Consider the following 18,545-nt stretch of genomic DNA (forward strand, 5'->3'; position numbering starts at 1 on the left):
TATATCCCTATGTCAGTGTTCCAAGTTATTCTGGTTCACAACTTTAGTGTGTGTGTGTGCACAAAGCTATGTATGTTCCTGCAGCTTTATGGAGGCTTGTTCTAGTGGTTCCTGCAGAGGAATTGCTGCCTGTTTGCATTTCACTGACAGCTTTGACTGCTATACACTGTCATTAAATTCACTGTGCTTTTCTTCAGATCTTTTTGACTGTTGCTGCTACAAGCAGTGATTCACATAGATATGATAGTTTGTATCAGTAGTAAATAAAGCAAATGTGCATATATAGTGAGTATATATTATTTTTACTATTAAATACAAGGCATTTTATGTGTAATACTTAGAGGTCCTGTTCCTGGACCTGTAATTTTTGCGTGCACTGTTGTCATAATGGTTTTCCTAACAATTCCACTCCTCTGTTGAGGATGAAATGAGCTTTATTTTTGCAAAGAGCAAATATCTGATTTCTGTGCGAGGTAATTTCAAGCTTCCTTTGTAATTTAATAATGCATGTACTAATCTTTCCTACCAAATACACATAAGTGAGAGCGAGGAGAATTTTTATATTGTAAATACGCAGAGGGGTATTTTAAGTTTACAGAGGAAAGTGACTGTGTCCTCTGGCTGTATGTAGAATATACTTAAAGAAAAACAGGTTATTGGTACGTTTGCAATTTTGAAATTGGTGTTTTCCTGCCTGCTGTTATGTACAGAGGATAATGCCTGGGAATAGGCTGCATGCTATTGGGTAGAGCCTAGAACTTTTCTAGTGTAGTTTTCTTCCAGAAACACTCTAAACACATATATAACACATGTAGGGCACTGGGGCACTTTTCCATCTGTCTGTGTCTTTCTGATATGTCCTGCTAACTCTGAGGCTTATAATGCCAGGATCCCTATGGATTCCACCTAAAGGAACGGAGAAAAGGTAAGGAGGTGAAGAGTCTCTATGGTTTTGTATGCCACTAAGCAACAGAAAACCTCAAAGTATGTCTCTTTTTTTTACCACAGGGCATAGTAGCAAGTCTCACACTTGGATACAGTGCATATGTGCATATCTGAATGTGTATTCTGTGTGAATTCAGCACACAGTAGGAGGAAGCTAATACATTTCTCATGCATTTTCTGTTGATGTGCAGCAAAGCAAAAGATGCTTTCCTAAAAATGCAGAAAGAACGTGACTTCCATAGGATGCACCATAAGCGAGTGGTCCAGGAGAAAAACAGGCTTATATGTGACATTAAAAGGTAAAAAAATATAAAAAACATTTTTATTTATGTAAAAATAACATCTTCAGTTGTTACCTAGTGTGTGGGAACTGTTAGGTCATGGCCTGAACCAGTGATTGAGCATCTGGTAAAGAGGCATGGCTTGCCCTGGGATCACAGGTGGGAGCTACTGCCCCTCTGTAACCTCATTTAAGGGCTGGTGTCTGAGAGGGAAACATCTCTTTTGGGTGATCACTTCTCTCTGGGAGTTTTTGGTGAGCCCTCACCTCTGGAATGAGGTAAGCTATTCTTTTCTTAGTACTGGGTTATTACTAATGCCTTTCACAGGTTGGCCTCCCACCAGGTTTTAGGACACTTCCTGTTTCTCTTCACCTGATACACCTGGAAATAAGATAGTATAGAGGCATTTAAAGGCCGTTGGCATTAAGTTAAACTAATTCATTTTAGAAAATTTAATTTCATAATTCTGTCATTCAGAAAACATAACAGAACTCAGTTTACTGTTGTGTCTCTTTCCCTCAACAAGTAGATCTTGTATGTTGTCCATATGAAAATCATTGGGCCAGCTGGAAGAGTTGAGTCTAGAATCTTTTTTTTGCACATTTATGAACATTTATTAGTTTTAAAGCAAAATTGTAGAGTGCTTTATACCCACAGTTCCAAACGTTTTCCTAGAATTCTGGCCTGTCACTATTGTTATCAATACATGCAACAGAAGCTATGAGTTCTATGCATTTAACTTTCAAATTTATATGTATTAATGCAGGAGAGCACTGTTCACTGCCTCTGTATGTCAGCATTTTGCAAAATGCAGTCTCTTTGAAGCTGTTAGTGTCATGCATTGCACTGATCAGTTTCTCTTGAGAGATTATATATCTGACTTTAATTTGGTCTGAGGAATTAAAGTGGTTAAGTATTCTAAATATAACGTTCCGTGCAGTTAACAAATCATCACCACATTACACATTTTGCCTGGATTAGGATCTGAGTCAGTAGTTTGGGGAATTACATAGGCAGAAATCTCTTATTTAACTCATCTTTGAGGAAACATTTGTTTCTTCTTGTTCACAGGCTGAAGGCGCATTATGCTTCATACGAACCAGTGCTGAAGCAGCTGACTGAGAAATACCAGTCTGCACTGAGGCAGAAGATGTTAACTGGTTTGGAGAGAGACAGAGCAGTTGGGCAGGTAAAATGATGGCAGCCACTACTTGCGAAGCTGTACGAAGTGCTTTTGGTAAATAATTTGATAAACAGAATATTTATGGTAGAACAACTCGCTTAAGTGATAGCTTGAAGCAGGATATTTTAGTGAGGTTTTTATTTGGTAATATGTTAATATTGAAAATATGTGAATCCTAGTGCTCTAGGTAGTAGTTCTCATTTGTTGCCAATGCTGGAAGAGCAGTGCTAAGTAATGTGCAGCTGCTGCACGTTCATTCTTTGTCAACAGATTGAGGAAAGGTGTGTTATTACTACAGATTCATATGTTTCCATCTATGCTTTTAGAAATCTCTTAAATTTACTACTATTTATTTACTTTTTTCCTAGTTGTAACCAGGAGTTACAAGTATCCAAATGTATTTTTTCCTAACTAGTAGGTACCAGAGATCTTATGGCAGGAATAATGGAGTATATTTTGCTTCTGTGGTCTTATTTGATGTATAGGTTAGTATACGTGACATTCCATTCCATTAGCAGAAGGTTCTATAAGCACAGATAGGATGGGCAAAGAACAGAAAATTATCTTTGTGTTTAGCTAATAGCTTGTTTGCTTAGAAGGAGAAAGAAACTCTGAAAATGCATTGCATTTCAACAGTAGCATTGGCTGTACGTGGGTAACATGAAAGGAATTCAGCATGCTGACGCTCTCTTCTAATAGTCCTCATCTCTCATTTCCTTCTTTCGTCTGCCTCCTGTTTTGCTCAGGTCACCTGAGGGCTCACTTCAAAAGTGTTCAATAAATAAAAGAAGATGTGTTAAAGAAAAAGAAAGGTTACTGTCCAAATGTAGTTATTCTGACTCAGGAATACAAAACGTAAAATGGTTACATTCCTGAGATTCCATAGCATTGGAAAGAGCTGTCTTGTATGAACTGTAAGAATTTTGGAGTGCTGGTGTTTTTGTAACACCTTTTTTTTTTGTGGCAGCATGTCATATTGTACCATGAAATTAAAGATCAGTGATAGCAGTGGTTAAAAGCTGCTAGTGGGGTTTGGTCTCAAATATTACACCTGGCTGCTTTGTTTTAAGAAAATTATAGAAGTACTTTGAGAAATTGTGGATGGCTTGTCTTTTATCACACTGTTGCATTGGGTGTTTCCAAAACCTAGAATTAGATTTAATGTTTTTAACTTACAGAAAATAAAAACAGATGCATATAGCTTAAACAGATATCCGTGATGCATGTTGTGAGCACAACAAAATCAGAGTTCGTATAACCTCTTCTTGTTCTCTCCTCTGCTCTACAATAGGTTACAGGTTTACAAGCTATACTACATAATCTAGAATCTGGATGTGCAATTCAGATTCCTGCAAAAAAAGGTAAAATAATCCTAACAACAAACTCACACTGGTTATGAGCTTTTTCATGTTGTGGTGCATTACAAAATCTGGTGTAACGGTAAACTAAAACTACTAACATTGTAAACAGTTTTATCAGCTGTCTTGGTGACAGAGCAGCAGTTTTATTATGGGAATATTTTTTTCTGGCTGAGGACAGTGCTCATGACATCATGAATATGAGTAACTGTGGAAGGACTTAATATTAGGAATCTATGTTGTCTGATTTTGTTATTTTATCTACTAATACTCTTCTTTTTATGAGTGGGCTTTTTTTTTTTTTTTAAGTTCCCTGTAAGAAGGTGTATGTGGTGCTGTGGGAACATTTTGAAAATACTAGTGTATCTAGTGTACATCTCTAGCTGTATAATATGATTTCAAACAACTTCCCTGTTGCTTTTAATAATTATGCATTTATTCAATTTTCCTAACTATCACAAAAATTTTTTTGGCACTTTATTGTCCTCTGGTTTGCTAGGTAAGTGAAGTCCGTGCTACCACAGATTTGTGAGCACCTCTTCCACTAATAATTTTGTACCTGCTTCCAATTTCAGTTGAATTTGACGGAGAGAGAAATAAGTCTGAAAGAAAACAGGTTTAAAAAAGACTCATGAAAGTAGATAAGATGATAAAGGAAAGCAGTAAGCTCTACTCTTTGACAACAGAGCATTCATAGGAGAACGGTGTTTTGCACCTAGCTTCTGTCACGAGCAGTACTTTGGATTTGACATTAGAGAACTCATAACTTCTCAGTCATGTAGGTATTACATACCATGCAGCTTCCCAGTGAATCATTTCCTGCAATTAGGGCTTAAAGAAGTCCTTTGAAGCACACTCAATTATCTCTTCTGTTTAGTTAAAGAGCATACCAATTTATTTCTGTATGGATCTGGAAGAGTTCTGCAGACTTAGTGGTATAAACTAAGCCATAATTTTTATTTTATATAGAGGCAAATAGCTACTAAATTAAAAAAAAAAAAGTTCTGTAATTATAAATTTCATCTATTAAAACAGTAGAATACTGTTATCTTCCTGCTTTTGGATTTTGATGCCTTTTTGTATGAACTAATATTGTATTTCTCAACAAGGCGCATTTTGGGGCCCCAGAATTTCTATCTGTGGCTGTGCGTGTGGGATGTGCTCTCCCCTCATCTTTAAGTCTTCTTACAACTGAAGATACAAACCTGTGTCCCACTGGAGTGAGCTGAACTCATTTTCATTCCACTTCAGACAGTGAGCTAGAGAATGGGCTTTTTGTTTTGTTAGTTTAGGAGGAGGGCATATAGCATTCAGCTTTTCATTGTACTCCGGTTTGCAAATATATATTGTAGGTTCTTCCCCATGCTAGTGTTTTGCATTATAGATGCTCTATCTATCCCTTTCCCACTACACATGCTTTCATTTGTTATCTGAGTGAATCCAAAAACTGCTCTCCGGCTGCTCACAGTTCTTGTTTATTCTTCAGAAATCTTGAGAGCACTTAATAATACCAGAAAGTGACAAGCAGGGGAGCACTTTATAAATGAAAAAATAATAATAAAAAAAAACATTTAGTCTCCTGCACAAATTATTAAGCTCATCAGCCACCCACATGCTTATACAAGCTTTAATTTTCTTCATAGCCTGTGTATTGCAAATTAAGCAGTAATTCAGTTCGTTTCTTGCCAATACTTTGCCCTCTAATATTACGTAATTCTTACTGCACTCTGTAGGTCACACTCATGTCTCAGTGGGTGATATTCTCTGATTCAGATACTTTCTGTAGCCTCTCAAATTCTTATTCATGTGATGGTGCAATTGAAACCTTGAGCAGCAGCAGCGCATGCATACTGGTGAGATGTTTGCTGCATTTTTCTCTAAATTTAAGTTCTGAATTCAGAAGAAACCGGTGCTGTTGGACTGGCAAGTCTCTGCTGCAAAGAGATGTACGGCTGCATTATTTTTTCCAGTTCCCATCTCTTCAGGACTTTGATACTTTGTGCATTGCTACGTTTCAGTTAGAAGTCAGTGAGCACTCAGATTGGCAAGTTTGCCAAGGTGAGATGCCTTTTCTGGCCAGCTGTCTGCTTTCATTGCAGCACGGAGCTTGGAGGTGTGAGGATGGCTGTTTGCCTGGCAGCAGGAGGTTGCCTATCACTGCTGCTGCTTTCCTCCCACACAGTAGCTTGGCAGTGCAACACCTGGAACAAGGACTTTGGCTGGAGGGCATTGAGGGTGGCTAGTACCTAGGTTGGGAGCTGCTCGAGAGTTAGAAGTTTTGAATAGTAGCAGTGAGGTCCAGCACAACCAATCCATTGTGTGTTGTTTGCTTTCAGTGTGAACTGTGCAGAGTATAACTGAGAACAAAGGGAAGCTTCTCAGAGCTTGCTTTATAAATGTGTGTCTGACAGCTGGGTAGAAGAGAAAGTAAGAGAATTTAATGTTAAGCTTAGGACAACTATTCTGGGTATTTTACTAGGCATTTGATGTAGCTACCTTTAGCCTGATGCTTTTTAAATAATTGAATGAGCTAGCATCTGTGATACAGAGCATATAATTTAATTTACTTACTAGGTGTTCTTTTGTTTGTTTTTGTCTTGCTGCCAGTCAGACTGCTATTTAGCTTTGCAAACCCAAGTGCTTGTACCCAAATCTTCAAGAGTTGGTCATCTTCAGGTGTTTTTTAAATGCTTACCAGTTTAAAGCTTTGTTTTCTGTTCACTCACCATGTTTAGAGTTGACAGGAAGAACAGTTAACAGTCATAGAGAAATTAATTTGTGCTTAGGATTAGGACTTGGCCATTTGGGAGGATCTTTTTACGTGTGCTCAGAAGTCAGTTCTGAAAGATAAATTGGTGTAATTTGATTTTACGTTTTGAGTTGAGATTATTTTTAAAAAGGATTGGAAGTTTTTTTGCAAGAAGACTTACATTAAAGCCATTCAGAAAAATGGTGCCGTGATCGTACATAGAGAAATCTAATTATCAAAGAGAATTCTTTTCTATTATTATTTCTTAGGATATTGATAGATATTAACAGGTCATTTGCATCCTTACTTGTGGATCAAGACATAATGTTAAGTAGTTCTATAAGAAAAAAACCCAACACTTTAGCCTTAAGAACTAAGCTATTTTGTCACGGTTTACTTATAAACCTGACTGCATGCTATTCTAACAACTGGTTCTCTGAACATCTTGTAGAGCTGTTATTTGCTCAGCGTGTTTCTTGAATTTTCTGAAAACAGGAACTGCTTATTTATTACCCAATTATATTCAAAAGTTGAACTCGGTGAGCTTCTTTAGTCATGGTTGAACTACCTCATTGCTAAGCCTGATAACTGTTCTTTTCCTTTCTTCGATCTGCTGTAATTGCTCTTAGAAGGTCATGTAAAAAGGAATTTAAAAGCCACCAGCTAAAGCAGTTAAACCTAGTTGTCCCAGTTCTAGCTGCGGTGCTGTCGAAATACAAGATCTATAAACACAAGCTGCTCACATCTTAATGCAGTCCTAATGGTTCTTTGCAGTTTGGCTTCTTGTTGTTGAATGGCTTCAGATTTCTAAGCCCTTCAACTATCATAACTCTGTGTTCATTTACAAGTATGTGCATTTCAAAGGCCCCACGGATAGGAGTTGCTGAGTGGGGAGGAAGTGTTTGCTTAGAAAACTGTTTTGCATTATACAGTTTCTCAGACAAAGTTATTTAAGGTGTCTGTGATGGTAGATTTAACTTCCAAAGCAGTGAGAATATTTTGTCAGACCAGGCACAGCTGTTTGTATGAATTAATTCTACTTCATTTTGATATATAGGAAAGTTTTGTACTTTTAAAATCCGTTATTTTTTTCTCAAGAGAATCACAGAATGGCCTGGGTTGGAAAGGACCTCAAAGGTAACCTAGTTTCAACCCCCCTGCTGTGGGCAGGATCGCCAACCACTAATAACAGTAGAGAGGGTTTCCTCATTTCTTTTCTCTTCTATAAAGACAAAGCATCTATTTTGTGGTCAAGCTTTTACTCACATTTTCTTGTACAACAGCAAACATTTAGATGTGTAGCATTAGCTTCAATTGTTTCAACCTAGATTTTAGCCGTGTAATCTGTTTCTGGAGCAATGTAACTGTCCAAAGCCTGTTGGAATTGTACACTTTCCTGTTGTCGTGTGTACATACTGCAGACTGTTGTAACTAGGTGCAGGGATAGAAATGGACTGTGCTCAGATGCATGGAAGCTGCCACTGCTGAGGGTGTTGAGGAATGCTATCCTTTTTGCTGGATACTGGCAGATTTGCTGTGTGATGGTACATATGAGCCATATCTTTCCTCATATTCCTTTCCACCTATTCTGACAATTTACAGCTATTTTAACTGCTTAGGATTTCTGTGCTGTTGTCAATGTGTAACTAATTGCTTGTTTGGAAGGTGTATTGTGAGAAAGGGCAAAGAAGTAAAAAGGAATGTAAGCTGTAAATCAGAGTAATGCGTTTGTGGTAGATATTAGGTAGGATGCAGTGAGATGATGAATTGCATCCATTTTATTGTGACTCTGTCCTGTACAGAAAGATTCAAAATTATTGCAATGTTTTGAGGGCAAAATCTGAGCTACCTCTTACTTAAACTGAAATAGGTCCCTCTAAAGCAATTAGTGGATTGTTAGTTATATGCCTTCTTGGAATACTTAAAACTGTATGTTGCAGTAACCTTGAATATCTTTCTATTTAAAGCAGTGTTTCTGCTGAAACTTTTTATGTCTAGTTAATATCAAGAGACATTTTTCAGGAAAGTGAACAATCCTGATGACACTTATCTTGGGTTTTGTTTTATAGCTGGCCATGAATGTGAAAGGAAGAAGGGCTTGGAAGGTTCCACTCAGAAAGCTCTTCAGGAGGCAAGGCAGCAAAAAATGCTCGATGCCGGTCCGGTTAAAGATTCAGAGAAGAAGAGATATCCAAAGGTATGCACCTTTCTTCTTAGTTGCTCAGTATCTAACTAACCTATGCTTGAAATAATGAGTAAGCTGTGGTGAAGGATGTTATCCAAAGTGGCTGAAAGCAGTCTGTTCTGTAGTTACAGATGTTTCATGAACATAAGTAGGTCAGTAGGTATCAAATTCTTATTTTTCAATGTGAGTTTCTATTGGGAGTAATTTTTCAGGGAATGATAGAGCTTCTTATGGGCTGAGGCCAGCAAGCTACTTTTCAAAGTAGCCTGATGTAGTCACCCCACAAAGAGCACTGCCTATTAATGCATATTGTTCTGTTATGTGTCTTCTGCAATTTGGGAGGAATCTTGATGTATTCCATAGGACTTCTCAAGCATTTCAGCTTGTTTCAGCTGGTTTTTAAATGGAATTAGATCTAGGGTACTAAAAAGAAGAAAAATAAGGTGAATTATTAATTGTCAGTGGTATTTTCTTAACTTGAGTGTACCAAGATGTGCTGCTGTTCCATTTTGCAGGTTGTACAAAAATGGATTCCCAACAGTTTTTCTAGTTGAAATATTTGTTTTCTTTACTTGGTTTGTTTATTTCTTTATTTTAAAGTTACATTTGGGGGCTCTATAATAGTAAAGATCGAGGTAAACATTCTAAAATGTGGAATTTGTAAGCTCTTAGAAATGTTACTCTGGCTTATTTTTCTCCGTTTGGGAACCCCTGTTATGGTTGATAGGTTTCTGTAGAAAGCACAACACTATTTCTGTTTAGGTTGTTGTAGTGAAAACCAACTTCAGTCTTTCATATCTCTACAAAGATATGTCTCCAGTTTTTCGTACATTTTATCTGTTATGATTTTTTTAAAAGCATTTATTTCGTTTGAAATAGTGTAATAGAGTAGTGTAATTCTGCTTCTGAAAAATATATCAATTTATTTCTTTTTTCAATGTCTCCAAATTTTTTGTATACAGTCTTGCTTCTAAAGCACTTCCTTCTCATGGAAGTAACTCCATCTCTACTGTTCACCCACCTATTACTCATTGAGTATTACTGAGTCACCTGCCAGTCCCTTTCACCTTCTGTGTTCTTCACCTCGTGCTTAGAAGTGTTCATCTTAGACTCATAGATAGCTCTTTGTTTCATTTTGACCTGTGAACAGATGAATATTCCTTGGCTTACAAAATCCTATTTTTGTTCCTGCTCCTACTGAAGTCATCACTACTTTTACACTAGATTTTAGTGGAGTTATGTTTCGCCCTCAGAATATATCAACTCTGCTCAGGTAGTCTGCCTGGCTGGCTTACTCTTGTTCTTGAAGTTCATGAGCGCTGTTAGTTGACTGGTTCTGGCAAGCATCTGTGCTTCTGCAGATCTTATGTTCCCAAATGACTCCTAACAGAGGCCCAGATGTCTTTATTTAATCAATGGATTAAAAAACTGGAGCAAGTCCAGAAATAAGACATCAGAAAATAGGGACATTTGAATGTGCTAGATTTTTGTCTTGACTGATCAATTTTAGATTTTAGGTATGAGGTTAACAACGGATCGCTTCTGAGAATTAAATCATATGTGGGCTGGTTTTTTACCACTTCACATAAACATCAGAGGAAATGATGAGTCTGTAGGGGGCAAGAGGGTAAGTTAAAATTGCTCAAAACAAACGTGCTCTCACAACTTTGTCCTGTGGTGTGCATTTATTGAACTACAGTACTAATCTAATAACTATAAATAGCGTATTTGTGCTAAACATTTTGGCTTGCAAAGTGTTTGTTCCCATGGAAAGGATTAGGTATAAATGAGAACCCTGCCCTCTTCAGATCAATTTATGTGACTTTTTGAATAGAACTTGTCTGCCTCATCTCCTTTGGCCCATATCAAAAGATCAGGTCAATTTGACTGTCTCTTAAGTGACTTAGCTTCTTTTATATAATGCTCCATTTCAATGAGGCTGTCTTTATTAAAGAATCTACTATAAATAATAGTGTTGTTCTCATTTGTAGTGATGACAATCGCTCTCTGAATGTATTTTCGGGGGTGGAATTGCTTACATATATTTAAATAAAGTCTGCACTTGTTTTATACCACAAATGAAGTAAGAAGTATAGTTAAAAGCAAATATATTGTCATGAAGTTATATCCTTGAGCCAAAATTATAAATGTTTGTGTTAGCTGTACAGCTATGGAGATTAAAATAATTTAAAGTCTTTTCTGTGTCTTGTAGCTAAATAATGATGTAAGAAATGCCTCTGCTTACTTCTAAGTAGATGCAAATATGACTCATAGCTGAGGTAGAACATTGACTCGAAGGACAGGCATATATTGTCTTACTGTAATATGCTGTATTAGCTGACATGTAATTTAAAACCCAGTGTCCCTTTGAGATGAAATTTATCCTTGAAGTAGTGAAAAAACAACTGGAAGTTTTTTTTTTTGAGAGATTGTATTCTCTTGATTTTGAAATCTTATTTTACAAGAGTCAAATCATCCAGTAGCAGGCAATTAGGCTGAACTGATTACTTATCTAGTTCTTAAAAAGCCAGTATCGATAGCGTCAATATTATTAGATTATTAATTTGCTCAGAGTACTGCTTTGAACATTTAAATAAATTAAAATGCACTTACAGATCATTAAAATTAAGGAAGCTTTGATAATTTGACTTCCTCTATTCGCTAGAAATTTAATTTTTCAGTTTTATATTATTCTTACTAATTTTTGTCAGGTTCCCCACAGACTACATTCTCTGATTTCTATTAGTTATACTAGCAGGGCAATTGCAGCTTCTCTATATCAAGTTGATTCAATTTCCACATATAATGTATTACAACGCAGTTTCATTTTCTGGAATTTTATTTGGTATAAAATTTTATCAAAAGGTGCACCCGACGTTTCCAGTGACTGAGATGTTATCTGTCTCTGTGGAATGGATTTGGAAATTATGGTGAGTGGCACAATAAAGAAATTACAGAAGTGAAATCCGATGATCATAAGTAACTGCTAGCTTTTCTAATTCACAAGGCTTGGAGTCCAAATAGCACATGCTTACATGTATGAAACCCAGTTTTCTCCTCAGTTATATGCAAGATAGCATAAATTTAGAAATGCCACTGCTTCTGTTTCTGTGAAACAGAAGAGAAGCTAAAATAAATGATTTCTTGATCAGGTTATTGAGCTTGACTATAAGTTATATGTAAATGTGTAAGCCATATTGGAGCAGAATTGGAGAAATAGGAAGGGTAGTAAATGAAATAGGCAATCATTTTGGGTTTGCAGTAAAATTAGCAAGAAGGTACTGATTTGATTTTCAGTAGAGAGAAGAAAAGTGACAGATAAGTCAGGTGTTCTTATCTCTATGGCCCTTCATTGGGATACATTTCCAGTCAGATCCCTAAGAAAATTGATACCAGTTAGAATTGTGAAAGGTTTCATTCGAGAGTATGAGAGAGAAAATACGTGCCTGCGTATCAGATGAGGAACTAAGTAAAAAGAAATTATAGACTGGTAGTTGAAGTTGAAATTCTCAAAGAATTCTGGATTGAAAAAGTGAAAATGTCTGCACATATGGAAGAAACAAGAGATGCTGTGATAGAGGAGATTATTGTTAATTTATGTCTTATTGTTAATTGTAAGTGCTTCTATGTTTTTAATAGAGCTTTGGTTACCATCTCTCAGGTCATTCCTGCAAGAATCCGTGGAAATTTGACCTGATGAAAACCTTCTTAATGAATGGAAGACAGATTGAAATAACACACAGCTATATTGAGTAGGCATTTGCAGAGAGATGTTTTCATTAATGAGGTGGGAAATGAAACAAAATACACTGACTAAATTTGCAAGCCACTTTATTCTGTTTGGGCTTGGCTGGAACAGTAAGTGCAGCTGAGGACAGGAGTACAATTCAAAACTTGACCCATTGGAGAATTTATGGGGGGAAAAAAAAGGCAATGTAAGAAAAGGTTCAGAACTCTACCTTTACAAAAACAGTCAACTGTACAAACATGGATCAAGATGAAAATAAGCAGTTGATTAAATACTGTTTCTTTAGAATAGAATCTAGTGTTTGTTGTATAAAACAAAATTAGCATAAATCAACAGTGACATATTGCAAAATAGCTTAATGCTGTACTGCGGTGTAAAGCAGAAATGTTGTACAGAGAATGTGAAATAACCCTCTTGCTTTGTTCACTTGGCGTGTAGCTTTGAGTGCAGAGTCATGTTCAGTTGGCTCACAGTTCTGTCTTGTGGGAGAAATGTTGCACCTACATTAGAGCAGCAAGAATGATTAGAAGTCTGTGGAACTCAGTTGTGAAAGAAACGGTGAAAGGAGTGAAGTTGCATTTTTTACAGAGGGGAAAAAAAGGCTGTAATATTTAAAATGTAAATGAATTCTGCAAAAAAAAAAAAAAAGAAATAACGTGATAGAACAAGAAGTAATAAGGTCAAATTCCCGTAAGAAATAAGAGAACTTCAGATTACATATTAAAATTCGTAATAGTAAGTATGGTGCGGTTCTGGATCAGATTGCCTAGGGAGCTCCTGTCAGTGGAACAGGACAGGCAGGTTTGTCTGAGGAATAACATTGGCGTAGTTGGGGAAAAAAGGATGCACTGACCAACCAGCAGAGGATTTCCTTCCCTGCCATTATTAGATTTATCAAAAAATTGTATTTAGGCAGAAAACACCTTCACCCCTCTCTAAAGAAGCAGGCTCCTTTTATATAAAGAATAGTGATATCAAAATCACCTTCTACTGTTAGTTAGACTCAATGGCAGAGGATGGGGAGTTCCACAACTTAGTGTCTGCAGATGGGAAGGCAGTCAGATGATTTGCCAGCTGTAAATGCTTATTTGACAACCAATGAGCATGACTCTGACTCCAGAGGTAGAGAATGAACAGCACCTTTTCCGAAGGACTGCCATCACATATGGAGTGGGAACTGGGGGTTGCTGTGATGGTAGTGGGTATGAAGAAGCCAAGTATGATCATATTTAGAGTATTATACCTCTTCTACTTAGGAAATTACTGTTCTGGGACTCAGATTTTAAGAATATGATCCTCTGAGTGTGAGCCAAAAATGTTCTTTAGTTGATTTAATTTGTTATCTGTTCATTAGATAACACACTGTTTTTTTTTTAAGCTCCTAGAATAAACTTGAAAATAGTTCTTAAAAAAAAACCAAACAACTTCTTTTTAGCTAAAACCTATGCTTTTATATGTAATGCTAACTTTAGTTTTAGGTTTTGCCTAAATGTTTTTTTAGATGTGTCATACCTACATAGGGGAAAAACACCTGCAAGAAAACTTACAAAAGACAACACAGATACAATTTTCCATCCATCATTGCAGCTTTCTTAAATTAAGACACCGAAAGTCATGCATTTCTAAAAATGATTACATTTGATTCTTTAAACTATTGGCCCTTGATGAAATTACCTTGCAGAGTTATTCAAAGGGTTTCTTTCTTCTGAAGAACACTGCTTATTCTGAGTCATTACATATTGCTAAGCATAATAAAATAACAGGCCTCTGAGACTGAAAATAATACATAAGAATTTTGGAAACTTGATCTAATTGTAGATACGCTTTACGCATTTATGTTTTTTCTGTGTAGTTGAACACAAATGCTGTGACTGACTTCAGAATAACAGCGCACCTATTGAGAAGCTGTGAATCTCAGCCTTGCTCTAAAGTATGTTGCTCCAAAAGTAATGGCTCCTCTCTGTTTCCATGGACACTGCAACAAATAAAAAGAGCAATATGTTGTCACTACTTGATAGAGTAAATTCTCAGCTAGAAAACAATTTTTCACCACAGTCACCAACACTGACTGCGTTTTCACCAGTGTTGTACAAGAGGCTGCATGTCATGCTTGTGAAAATCTGTACCAGTGGATTGTTCCACAACTGCTATGATGGTGTCATTGCTAGAAATGCTGCCTGTGCAGTCCATCTTTCATTGCATGGAAGTCATAACCCACCAAATCCGATGGGTATGACAGGACAGCCCAGCCAAGATTGGCAATGTACTCCACAGACTTCAGATTGTTCTGGGGCCTGGCATTATCGTGTCACAGGAGAAAAGTTGTCTTCTCTGGCCTGACTGTGGGAGTTTGAGCCTTCAGCTTAGGCTGTGCCGTGATGAAGCAGTTGTAGTTGATGGTTTTCCAGGTTCCAGGAAATGTGGAAGATCATCCCTTTCTTATCCCAAAGGATAGTGTGCATTACTTTACCTATTGAAGGTGCTGTATTGAATGTTTTATTCAATGGGGAATCTGTGGACTTCTGTTTCAATGTTGGCTCATAGTGGTGACATCATGTCTCATAACCAGTAATTACATGATTCAGGAAACTCACCTTCTGACTCACATTGGTTCAGTAGGTCCTGACAAACATGTGGTGTTCTTCCTTCTCTTGTGTGAGCATTTGTGGAACCCACCTGGTGCAAACACTGTGATATTGCAGTGTTGCCAACATTCTTTTCGATGCATTGGAGCTTCCATGTCAGGCAGCATTCTGTTTGCCTGCCTCTCTGCTGCCATCTGTCACACAGCAGCAGAATGTAACAGGATATTGGTGGGAAGGTTCTAACTCTACTGCCATACCACCAACATCCACCTCTGATGTCAACATCACAAAGCAGGAGACGTTACTTTTAGAGCTGCCCTCACGTTTTGCAAAAGGTGCTAATGATAAAACTGCTGTTGTGTTAATATGCCAATGCTGCAGTTTCCTGGAAAAGTGACTTGGTGAAAGTCAAATTCACATTGAATGAAAGCAGCAGCAACAAAAACTAGAGGCAGATTGATAAATCAGTTCAGTGTAAAAAAAAAAAAATAGCTTTGCTGTCGCTGCGTTCCTCAGGACATCCCTGTCAGATGGGAAGAGAATTGCTGTACTTAGTGTTTCCTTATCCTGCAGGATTTCCCGCAGTGTGCTCTCATTTGCTTTGTGCTTTATGGCAGGCTTTGGCTTTGCATGATTTAGGAGAGAACTTGACAGCACAACAAGAGCCCCCATACAAAGCGCACGCAGCGGGTGACAGAATTATGCTTGTACAACTGTCAGTATTGTCAGCATTGTTAGGCCTTTGAGACGGTAGTCGAGTAATTTCATTAACTGTAGGAAAATGCTTTGCTTCCCCTTTAGTTAAAGCGTCAAAACCTTAACAATTCTCTCAGCAATTGTTTGGGAATTTTGGAGAGGACGAGAATGGTTCTGGTTCCTCCTCAAAGGAATGTACTGTGCTTACAGCACGCTTTCTTAAACGTGCTCAGGTGGAATGTCACTAAACAAGCTTCTGCCAGTGCATTTCTTTGTAACTCTGCAGTTGTAATGCTTTTTTAAACACTTTTAAACACTTTTTCTGTGGAAATGGAAACTACTAGTATGAGAACTGTACAGGACTTATGGTATTGCATCTTTCGGGTACCTGGGCCATGATGCTATTGCTACAGAGTTCATTACAGCTAAAAAAAATATACATTTTTACTAAGGGATTTTTTTCCATGCGAGAGAGGAAGAAATGAACTCCACAGAAGTCTATTTCCAATTATAATTCTTTTGTTACTGAAGATTTATTTTACTGTAAAAAAAAAAAAAAAATCTACAATGCAAGAGGTGGAAAGAGCCATTATTTAATAATTTTGGCATCCTTATATGCATCATTTTAATTTCTAATCTAGCAAAACAACGATCTGATTTGTTATTTTTAGGTATTAATAAAATGCACGTAATGCATGAATTACAATTAATTGTTGATACACAGTTATAAGTCAGAATGCTAACAGCAATTTACGTGGGGGGAATAATAATCACCACTATTTTTAAAGAAGTATTCTTCCAGAAGAGCCATTTGTAATATAAAATTCAGTGGTTAACTTACACTGCTGTTCAGGGATACAGATAAAAGGCAGAGCAGTATGTGAACTGCTGCATGATATATTCTCCAAAAAAAAAAAAAAAAAAGTTTAATGTCAATTAAGTGAGACCAAAGCTAACAATACTAATTGTTTTCTGTTTTTCCATTTTAATTTGGTTGTGTTTAAATTATTCATCCATGAAACTGGATCCCTTTCAAATTACAGAAATGTGACTGAAATACGAAATAGGCACTCAGACTTTAAAATCTTGAAGGAAGGGCTCAGGTGCTAACTAACTGTGGTATTTATTTTTTAAATTAACTGTTTTATACTAAGTTATGGATTTGGGTATTTCAGTCTTTTTCCAATATTTAAACAAAGCCTTTGCATATGTAAACATCACTAAGGAAAATGAAATTCAGCGTTAGTGTTTAGTCTTCATGGTAACAAATCTCTCTACAGCACTGCAAGTGCTGTGGCAGGAACATGTGCTGCTCATCATGTTCAGGGCTGTTTGTTTTGTATGCTCAAATAATGCTTGACTTCTGGGAGTAGAAAATAGTTTTAATTGTTTTTGTTGAATGCTGTGGATATGCAATGAAATAAAATGTTAAAGCTGTATTCCAAACAGCTTATGAATTAATAATCAGGCTGTTTCCCCAGAAATGTTCATTGCTTTTCTTTGGAGCGTCTCATTATTAGGAAGGTAATAATAATGGTCACAGGGCTTTTCATAATTGGATTTCCAGTATAAATGTGAGCCTGAAAAGTTTGGTCACGACTAAGACAAGTTGTTTCAGTGTAAGCATGGTTTTCCTGTTTTTCTTCTCCCTTATATGCCATAACCGAAGTGAGCCAGTAAGGAGACTGAGGTCTAACAGGGTACTGACAACTTAGCATTTCTTCAATCTTGAGGAGAGACGTCAGTGGGACAGCAGAAAACCAAGCACTGGCCTTGCCCTGTTTAAGAAAGGCCCATGGAGGCTGCTGCTGTTCACCACTATTTGTACTTTCCTCATGCTTGTCCTTGAATTCAGCTCGTGCTTTATTAAGTAGCATTCTGAACAGCTGTAAGATAGTAACACCTTCACAACTTCCAGGTAAGGATTTTGATCTCCTGAGGAATGGTCCCTTTGTGAAGGATTCCTCCTGGAATCCTCCCTATACAACGTGTATACAGGGGGATGGAAGTCATTTACAGAGGGCTGTTCAGACAGTGAGAGTGGATTAAGTCTTCTGTGCCTAAAGGCAATCACTTGTATGAAGTACAGCTGCTAGCCAGCATACTTTCTGCAGGAGACCACAGTTATGTTTGCAATGGAATGGGAAAATGCAACAAATTGGGATTTAAACAAGAGCAGTCTGATTTCTTACCGTGGAGTTTTGTCTTTGGGAAAAGCACCACTCAGTCTTCTGTTGTTTCCTTTGAGTCCTCCTTTCTTCTCCCCAGCAGTTACAGGTGACTCTTCCACTTCTACTCCTTGTAAATGCTCTAAGTTCTTTGAACTAAGATACTAAGTTTAAAAAAATGTATATTTATAAAAGCTTGAAATGCTAGCATAGAATATTGTTGCTCAGAACACCAACCAAACCTTGCTGACGTGATGCAAGTATTACCACAAACTCGTCTGGCAGATTTTCTTGTTATTCTCTTCTACTTTGTGGTACTTCCCTGTATTTATTATGTTTGCAGGTTTTTATTTGGTGTATACAGTTCAGATAATCCGTTATACACTGTAGATCATCTGAAGCAGATCAGCCAGTCAGACATTTACTACACATCCAAAGAAGCTTTTATTGTTTCAGGAATGCTTCACTCATGCTAAAAAGCAAACAAGCATAACAAACCTACAAAATGGATTCTGCAGCACCAGTAAAGAAATTGTTCTCTTGAAGTAATACAGCAAAAATTGAGACTGTCTGCTGTGATTTAAACATCAATAGCAATTTCCACAAGTTTCCATAGGTTAAAAGGTACAAAAAGAAGAAAAGGAAAA

The 18,545-nt window shown here is 37.1% G+C and overlaps 1 protein-coding gene across 1 annotated transcript in view; it reads left to right on the top strand.

Annotated features, from left to right (window-relative positions):
- SPAG16 (sperm associated antigen 16) overlaps positions 1-18,545 on the top strand; it is a 356,401-nt gene that overhangs the window by 17,963 nt on the left and 319,893 nt on the right. Inside the window, exons 6-9 of the mRNA XM_031604580.2 lie at positions 1,137-1,244; positions 2,298-2,415; positions 3,701-3,770; positions 8,586-8,713. Coding sequence (XP_031460440.2) covers positions 1,137-1,244; positions 2,298-2,415; positions 3,701-3,770; positions 8,586-8,713 — 424 coding nt within the window. The remainder of the gene's footprint in view (positions 1-1,136; positions 1,245-2,297; positions 2,416-3,700; positions 3,771-8,585; positions 8,714-18,545) is intronic.

The sequence above is a fragment of the Phasianus colchicus genome, chromosome 7, assembly GCF_987193195.1.
Source record: "Phasianus colchicus chromosome 7, bPhaCol1.hap1.1, whole genome shotgun sequence".
NCBI lineage: Eukaryota > Metazoa > Chordata > Aves > Galliformes > Phasianidae > Phasianus > Phasianus colchicus.